Source organism: Perognathus longimembris, chromosome 3, assembly GCF_023159225.1.
Source record: "Perognathus longimembris pacificus isolate PPM17 chromosome 3, ASM2315922v1, whole genome shotgun sequence".
NCBI classification, from domain to species: Eukaryota; Metazoa; Chordata; class Mammalia; order Rodentia; family Heteromyidae; genus Perognathus; species Perognathus longimembris.
In genome coordinates this window covers 46215917-46225444 of record NC_063163.1, presented here as the reverse complement: position 1 = coordinate 46225444, position 9528 = coordinate 46215917, and the positions used below count along the sequence as shown (strand labels likewise).

General features: G+C 45.1%; 1 protein-coding gene across 1 annotated transcript; it reads right to left on the bottom strand.

The window, feature by feature from the left end:
* Positions 1-284: 284 nt before the first annotated feature.
* Positions 285-953, bottom strand: Ccdc70 (coiled-coil domain containing 70). The gene has a single exon (XM_048340822.1). It carries the CDS (start codon positions 951-953, stop codon positions 285-287), a length of 669 nt encoding a protein of 222 aa, XP_048196779.1.
* Between the last annotated feature and the right edge of the window lie 8575 nt (positions 954-9528).

Genomic DNA, 9528 nt, shown 5'->3' with positions numbered 1-9528 from the left:
ACCAGCACAGGCCAGACACACTGGGAACTGCCCCTGTCACCCAGGACTGTGACCCACAATAGCCAGGCAGAAGGGACTAAACCTTATAGAATTAGAGAATCTGGAAAGCAAAACGCAGTGGGCCTTCCTCCAAGATTGTTCAACCATCTCCTGAGGACTTTATTAGATCTTTCAAATCAAGGAGACAAATGAGTGCCTATTTTCTCAAGCATGTGGACTCACCCTGGCCTTGGATCTTGGTCCAGGGGAGTCTGGATGCCATGGGCCTGCATCTCCTGTGCTCACTATGCCCGGCCCCTGAAGAAGGCTGGTGATGGTGGTTCTGTGTTGAGGTCGTAGGGGCCATCTTCTGGCCTTTGTTCCTCCACATTGTGGAGGCCGCCTTCCACCCAGAACACTTTCTCTTCCTCCCAGAGCGCGTTCTCTTCCTCCCAGAGGGACTTTTTATCCTCCCACAGGGCCTTCTCTTCCTCAAGGAGGGCTCTTTCCTCTACCCACAAGGCCTTTTCCTCTTCCCACAGGGCCTTGTCCTCCTGAAGAAGTTTCCGATCTTTTTCCCACAAGGTATTGTCCTCTTTCCAGAAGACTTTGTCTTCCTTCCAGAAGGTTCGGTATTTTTTCCAAAAGGTTTTCTCTTCTTCCCGGAAAGATTTTTCCATTTCCCAGAAGGTTTTTTCTTCTTTCCAGAAGGTTTTCTCCTCTTCCCAGAAGGGTCTCTCTTGTTCCCAAAAGTCTAAGATCTGGTCCCGGAAAGTACGGATCTTGCCTCGGAAATTCCACATCTCTTCTCTGAAGTCTTCTATTTTCTCACGGAACATTTTCATCTCTGCCCGAAAAGCCTTTTCCTCCTGCAGCTTGTGGATTAGTTTCTTCTGACGGATATTTGGTGAGGAAACGATCAGTGACCGGAGGCAAGCGAGTCCCATCCATTTGCCTAGCTTAAAGGGAAACATCTTCTTAGCCAGCCAGAGTGATGAGGTGGAGGTGGTGGGGGTCAGGGCTGGTGGTCAAGTTCAGGCCAGCTGGTCAAACCCTGGGTGGTAGGGGTGGGGACACCAGAGAGAACAAGTCCATGAGTGTCACATGCGAAGGGGCAACCCTGGGTCCATACTATTTAATCAAACACTGTTCTCTTTGTCCCATTGATAGCATAAGGGACAACTTTGGTAGAGAAACTGGCTAGGCAGCCATGGCTTTGGCTTGGTGGATACATTCAAATTAAAGGTCTTCAAGACCAATCTCAGCCAACAAGGATGGTGATTCTAAACCAGGGAATCAGAACACAGAAGGGTGACATGATAGCTGAAGAGATGGGTCCCAATGAGTTTGCCTCTCTCTCTCTCTCTCTCTCTCTCTCTCTCTCTCTCTCTCTCTCTCTCTCTCTCTGTCTCTCTCTCTCTCTCTCATCATAGAGCTTGAACTCAGGGCCTGAACACTGTGCCTGAACTTCTTTTAGCTCAAGGCTAAGACTCTAATACTTGAGCCACAGCACTATTTCCAGCTTTTTCTGAGGAGTTAATTGGAGATAAGAGTCTTATGAACTTTCCTGCCTGGGCTGGCTTGGAACCATGATCCTCAGATCTCAGCCTCCTGAGTAGCTAGGATTCTAGGTGTGAGCTACTGGACCCTGGCTTTTCTTTTTTAAGTAATAAAGCACTATAACCTCAGAAGGGTTTGTTGTTGTTGTTTAGTTTAGGGTTTTGGCACTCTCACTTGGGAACTTGGAAGTGCTCATAGCAGAGTGGCATATGAGACCATCCCTCTATATAGACCACCTGGGCACTGAATGGTGAGACTCACTGATGTAGGAAAGTCTGTTTTAGAAGAAGAGTCTATTTTGGCACCAGAAATTCAAAGCAAAAAGGTGAATGAGAATGCCGGTCTGTTGGTGAGGGTGTGAAACCAGAAGAAGGCTTTCACAATGTCAATATGGAACAGTAGTGAAGGAAGTTAGGACCTATCTCCTTCCCTTTCCTACCAAGTCTTCCCTCAACCCTTAAGTTTCAGTCATAATGAGCTACATTCAATTCTCAGGACACAACCTGCATTTCATTGCCTTTACACTGAAATAGTGTCCTTTATGAGACTGCCTTTGCCATGTGGCTTTCTGGTTCTTCTCTTCCTGTCTAAAACCTATTCGGACCCTCCCCGCCTCCCTAATGCAATTTGTCTCTATGTCCTTCTATTGTCAGTTCTCATACTTAATAAAATTATGTGTGAATGTCTTTCTGTATCTCTGCAACCCAGAATCGAATACAAAGCCTTGCCTGTAACTGTGCTAAAAATGTTGGCTGAATTGAGCTAAATTTAATTGAAGTTTGAAACTTTGATTTTCTTAATGTCATGTGATGGTTCTTTTTCCTAGAATTCTTAAAATATACTAAGTATGCAGCATGCAGGTCTCTCTCTCTCTCCCTGGACAGCCAGGCCTAAGTTTACTTCCCTCCCTCCCTAGCTAATCCTTCAAGATTCAGATAAGGAAACATCTTTCACTAGGCAACCTCTCCTGACAGCCGCACACCAAGCTCAGACTCACCCCTGCCTGTCTATTTGATGCACCAAATCTTTCACGCTACAACCTGCCTCAGGCACAGCACAAATGTTCAAGAAACATGGGGAGAATGAATGGTGGTCTCCTGAATTAGAACATTTGAAAACACTTTAACTCCAAGTTTTTCCCCCTCAAGTTCCCACTAAATTATCTTTGAGAAAGAGATACAAATAAAAGTACTCTGTCAAATACATGAATATGTATCCAGATATGAAGGACAATATAAAACTAGATAGGTATTTATGCCAATATTAAAGTATGAGTGAAACATACCTGGCCTTCATAATCATATTTCAAGGACTTGTTTTCAGGAGAAATAATTATATTTAACCTTATGTTTACAATCAATCCCAAGTAACCTAAAGCAAACAGGTACTTACTGCTTAGCTGTTTCCCAAATGAGCAAGATCTGTAGCTGTCAGTGGACAGGAAGCCATTGTCATGTCAGCCGGCCCCCCAGTGATGCGTCCTCATAGCTCGCTCCAGTCCTGCTTGCAGTGACCCCTTTGTGTCCTCCCAGTTCTGACTCACAAGCTGGTGGGGGGGGGGGCTAGGGGTGGGGGTACAAATGAGGCCCTAGATAAAAGGCTTATGGGAAGAAGGCACCTGAAAAGTTGCAAAGACCTTTCCACCTTCCATACTTGGAATTACTGTTGAGGAGTCTGATTGTTACCTTAGATTCCATCTGGATTGTTTCCCAGGGACTTCTGGGAAATCTGCTTTCAGGGTGGGATTTGCATGCCACAAAGTACTTTGTTTTCTGCTTTCAAGAATCTTTCTTGGCTTTTGGTAGAGTGACCATAATGTGCTTATTGTGTATCTCTTTGTGTTTGTCTATTCAAGAGTTGGTTGGGATCCTTGGCTAGGTTATTTTTATTTTTCTTAAGGGTGTAGGACCATTAGTCAAATATTCTTTTCTCTTGTTTTTCCTTTGTCCTCCTTTTAGGATTTATATTGGGCATGTATTTGGCTCATGGTTTCAGAGGTTTCAGGCCAGGGTTGCATGTCTGGCTCAGTTGCCTTGAGGTTGTGATGAAGCAGAGTGTCATGGCAGAAGGGCTGGGATGGTTGAACATGGCAGCTCACTTTATGGTAGCCAAGAAGCAGAGGGGGACTGAGGACTGAGGAGCTGACCTGGGACATGATATACACCCCCCCCCCAAGAAAAAAACCATATTCCAATGACCTTCTTTCTCCATTGAGGCTCTACTTCCACATGCTTTACTACCTCCCAATAATGCCATGAAATTATGACTCAGTCAGTTGATTCTCCCATTAAGGCAGAGCCCTCATGATTCAATCTCTCAATACACCATCTTAATACTTCAGGGGGCTGGGATATGGCCTAGTAGTAAAGTGCTTGCCTCGTATACATGAAGCCCTGGGTTCGATTCCTCAGCACCACATATGTAGAAAATGGCCAGAAGTGGCACTGTGCCTCAAGTGGCAGAGTGCTAGCCTTGAGCAAAAGAGAAGCCAGGGACAGTGCTCAGGCCCTGAGTCCAAAGTCCAGGACTGGCAAAAAAAAAAAAAAAAAAAAGAACACTTCATTTTTTCTTTTCTTATTGTCTTGTGTGTTTATCTGTCATGAGAGGGTAAGGAGGACTTAAATGAAAGGACATAGAGTGAACAAATGCAGCAGTGGTACTCACTAGACACTATGTTGAAAATAAATTATACAAATTGTGGGTGGGGAAGGGAGGGAAAAAAATGGGAGAGAGTGAGAAAAGGGGTGACATTGTTAAAAAAGGAAGGTACTCATGACCTGACTTACATAACTGAAACCCCTATGTACATCATCTTTATAATAACAAAAAAATTTTAATAAAAAAGAAAGGGAATAAAAATGAATACTTTTTTAAAAGTAGCATTCTTATTCTTGCCAAATTTCAAGGCAATATCTTCCCATTGTAAAAACCATTACAAAATAGTGAAGAGAAGGATAATAAAATCCATTATACCTATGCTCAGAGCTAATTATAGTAAATATGTTGGGATATATTCTTCCAGCATTATAAGGCCTATCTTGTACAATTGATTTTATGCTGTGTGTACTGCTTTTTTGCTTGCTTTGTCCTGTGATAATGTATATTAACATGTCCCCATTTCTTTCAGTGTGTGTGTGTGTGTGTGTGTGTGTGTGTGTGTGTGTGTGTGTGTGTGTGTCAGTACTGAGGCTTGAACTCAGGGCCTTATACTCTCAGTTGGCTTTCTCACTTAGGGTTAGGGCTCTACCACTTCAGCTACAACTCCATTTCTAGATTTTTGCTGGTTAATTGGAGATTAAAGTCTCACAGAGTTTTCAACCTAGGCTGGCTTTGAACCACAAACCTCAGATCTCAGGATGCTGAGTAGCTAGGATTACAGGTTGAGCCATCAATACCCAGCATCTTTAAATGTTTTTGAGCACATGACTTTCAATAGCAAGAATAAACAGTTTCCTATTTGGGGAAACACTGATTTTATTAGGATGTGTCATTTTCCTGGATGGGTAGGTCAAGTCTACTGATGGGACTCATGGCAACATACTCAACGATCACTGCCTCGGCCTCAGCCTCTTTATTGGCAGAAGAGAGGTCTGTGGAGTCACAGCAGCCGTAGAGGGGCTCATCCACTGGCAGCAAGCCTCAAGGAGCACTTTGTTGTTCACCGCTATGTTCTAAGTGCCTATTTTATAAAGTGTTTCTGAAATCCACCATAAGGAGATCAACTCACTGGCACTGGTAGCTCATGCTTATAATCCTAGCTACTCAAGAGGTTGAGATCTGAGTATCACTGTTTGAAGCCAGCCCAGGCAGGAAAGTCCCTGTGAGACTCTTAATTCCTATTAACCACTCAAAAACAACAACAACAACAACAAAAAAAACTGGATATGGCTCAAAGTGGTAGAGCCCTAGCCTTGAGCAAAAGAGCTAAGGGATGGCACCACCCAGGCCCTGAGTTCAAGCCCATGACCCCCACCACCAACAACCAAAAAGAGAGATCAATGATGCAGATAGTAGTCAAAGAACATGAATTAATTGATTGCCAATAAATGCAAATGCTTTGGAAACAATACAACTCATACTTATATTTAGAAAAGCACAATTGGAAATTTTGCATATCTCACCTATTTGGTTGACAAACATAAAAGTTTGGCAACACATTTTGCTAGCAAAGGTGTAAGGAAAATAAGCCAGTTGTGCAGTGTTGTAGAAATATATGACGTGGTAACACTTGTGTGGAAGAATTTGTTAGTAACAAAACGATGAGTGCATTTGCCCTTCGATCCTGCAATTCTGTTTCTAGAAATCTATCCAGCAAGTATGCTATACGAATAGGAAATGATATTTGTAAGAGTTATTCTTTGAGTTGTTGTTTGTAATTCCTGAAGCATGGAAATAAGCCAACTTTACAGCAATAGGGACCCACATACTGAAAAAACTATGGTACCCTTGCAAGTCAGAGAGTATTAGGCAGCTGCAAAATTGTGTAATGGGATCTTGGGAGAGGTTCCCAAGACACATTTTTTAAGTGAAAGAAAACAAATGAGAGCCAGGTGCTTGTGATTTGCTCCTGTAATCTTAAACTACTCAGGAGGTTGAAATGTGAAGATCATGTTCGAAGCCAGCCTAGTTAGAAAGGTCTGTGAGACTCTTATCCCCAGTTAACTAATGAAAATCTGGAAATGGAGATGTTGAATGAGAAGCCCTGAGTTAAAGCCCTACCACTGTTATAAGAAAGAAAAGAGAGAGGGTGGGGGAGATAGAAGAGGATAGGAGAGAGAGAGAGAGACTCAGAGAGAGAGAGAGAGAGAATAAGAATACAGAATATATCTTTAGGAAGATTATAACCCTGAGAAAATTTCTTTAAAAGGAATGAAAGTTTCTATTGAAAATGCCTTATGAGTTGGGTGTGGTGGTATATGTCTGTAATCACAGCTATGAGAAAGGTGAAGATAGAAGGATCCTAGTCTGAGGCCAGACTTAGGTAAAAAGTGTGAGGCCCTATCTAAAAAATAGCTAAAAATTGAAAAGGGCAGGAGCACACATAGCTCAAGTGGTAGAAAAGCTGCCTAACAAGTGTGAGGTTTTAAATCCAAACAAGCATACCACCCACCCACCAAGGGATGGTGTGATGTGGGCTTACTTTTAACCCAGGTTGAAGTGGAAATAAAGGACACTGTCAGTAGTACATGTGTTCAAAAGAAGTGACTCAAATAGCGACTGAAGTACCAGTGACCCACATCTGTAATTCTAGCTACTCCGGAGGTTGAGACTTGAAGCCAGTGTGGACAGACAAATCTGAGAGACTCAGATTAGCCAGAAAAATGGAGCTGTGGCTCAAGTGGTCCAGCGTCAACCTTGAACAGAAAAGGCTAACAAGAATGCAAGGCCTACGGCAGGTGCTGATGGCTCAGGCTGATGGCTTATGCTTATAATCTTAGCTATTCAGAAGGCTGAAACCAGAGGACTGAAGTTCAAAGCCAGCCTGGGCAGGAAAGCCCGGGAGCATTTTTAATTAATCAGCAAAAAAACTGAAAATGGAGCTGTAGTTCAAGTGGTAGACTTGGGAAAAAGCCAAGTGAGAGTGTAAAGCCTTGAGCTCAAGCCCCACTACCAACACAAAAACAAGCAAAATAAAGTAAGTGGAGTGGCTCCAAGGTGGAAAATACGGGAACCATGAGAACAGTCCCAGGGCTCGTATTTATTTGAGAACAACACAGAAGCAAAGCCAAGGCCAAGCGAACCTTTCATTTCCCCCCACACACACCCCCACACCCCCACCCCGTGGCCAAGCAGGTGAGGGCGGCCGCTGGTGATCAGGGGAGCGGGTGTCTGCGGCTCTGCTGGCCCCTGGCGGGGCTGGGGTGAGGTGAGCTCCACTCCAGCTCCGGACAGCTGCTGTAACTGCACTTCTGCAGCTTCCACCAAGGAGTCGGGCATCCCTTCATTAACTCTTACTCCTTTGTAATTAAACGCAGGCATATGCTCATTAACTCATTATTTTTCGGAATTAAAATTCCTTATGGCATACAAGGGGTTTCACGGAAGAAGCTTTTGACGCGCAGCCAGCAGGATTTGTTCAGTGGACAGATGAACTCACTTTTACCAGCAAAGTCATCTCCAATAACATCATGCATCATAAAATTTATACTTGGCATTCAACTAGCACTGGGTTCTATACCACCACTCTACCCAAGATGCCCTCCAGTCAAGTGGCTGTAAACAGCTCTCGAGGGCGGACACTGCCTCCCACTGCCTGTATTTAAATTCATCATGCACTTAGCATGTGACCTTGGGTATTTATGTAGCCTAGAGCTACTCAGCTGTGAAATGGGGAGAAGAATTGCATAGACCTGGTTTGGGGCAGCATCTCAAAGGAAAAACCCTGGACTGTCCCTCCTGGTAGCCCTCAGTCCAGCAAAACCACCATATCTTCTGTTTGATTCTAGCTCCCCTAAGGCCTTTTGTAGCGAATTCCTTGTTTTCTTCAGTGGCCTGGCAATTGTCCCTATTGTCATTTAGATGAGGAATCTCATAACCGCTTGCTCCACCCAGCTGGATGCCAGTTGTCTGGTGTGGAAGAAAAAAAAGATTCTACTATGTTGTTTTGGGTTTTTTTTGCATTTGGAACAGTGCCTAAGGGGCCAGCCAGGATTCCCTCCCTTGCTGCTCTCTCAAGACTGTCCTTGCCACCTGGAATTCTGCCTGTTCTGACCTTTGGATTGAAACGTCACCTGTGAACACTGTGTTTCCTGGCCAACCACCATTCCAGTCCTGAAAGCTCTGTCCCAGCCACCCACAGGGGCTTGGCTCCGCTTTGACCCCATTGGTGTACAGTGGGGCCAAACATCAGGGCGCCTGGCCATTCGCCACCTCTGCATCTTTTCTTCACAGTACAGTTCTCCCCTCTGCCTGTGTGAGGGGGTCAGCCTGCATCCAGGGCTGCTAGATGGCAGGGCCGAAGCTAGAGTGAGGTGATAGAGGGGTGAAGGGCACAGGATGAGAGGAGGGATGGCTCCCAGGATGCCAGGGGGGCAGGGGAAGCTCCTACACCTTGCCCAACAGGCACCCCTCCTGCTTCACCTAGTCAGACCCCCTAGCATGGACTTGTAAAAATTAAAACAGCAGAAAGCTTAGAATGTCAGGGTTGGGATTCGTTTTAATGTCATGGAACTCTACTTTCTCAAAGCGTGGGCCACAGTGCACCCACTGGAGATGTAGCAGAGTCTAAAATGAAGATTCCGGAGCCTGTGCCCGAATCCACAGGTTCAGACAGGAATCTGCTTTTGTCATGAAGCATTTGGGCCACTGTGGAGAAATTAACAGCTGAGAACTTCTACTTCATACTGCTAACAGGTGCCACAGCCTCATACAGCAGCCTGTCTCTGCTCTACCTGGCAGCTACTAGGAAGTTTCTTCTGAGGTAGGCATGATGGCACATGCTTGTAATCCCAGAACTCCAGAGGCAGAGGGAGGAGGATCACCATTTCAAGGCCACTCTGGGCTATGTAACCAGACCATGTCTCAGAAAGGAAAACTGCCACCACTGACTCCAACTCTAGAGCCCTGGCAGTTGGTCAACCACATCCAGGGTATGCTCTGCCTCCTCCTTGTGGCCTTGAGCGGTACTGCAGGGGTGAGTAGGGAGGCAAGAGGTGGTATGTGCAGGGAGCCTGGGGCTCCATGTGGGGGGGGTATAGAAGGCTGATAGATAATCCTTTCCATAGGAGAAAATCCACAGAGTTTCCATCATGCTGCAGGAGAGAAACCCTAAGGGAGAAAGAAAACAAAGGGAGGACAGCTGCCAATAAGAGGAGTCTCACAGAGTTAGCCCTGAACCCCAGTGACCCCAGCTGGTTCTTTGGCGGGTGGTCAGGGTGCAGCCATCCTTGGAGCTGGAGAGTCTCTCCTAGCAGTGGGTTTCTGAGAACCGTTTCTAGGAAGACAATAATGTGCCAATTTCTGTTTCCTGGAAAGAAAAAATGACAGCAT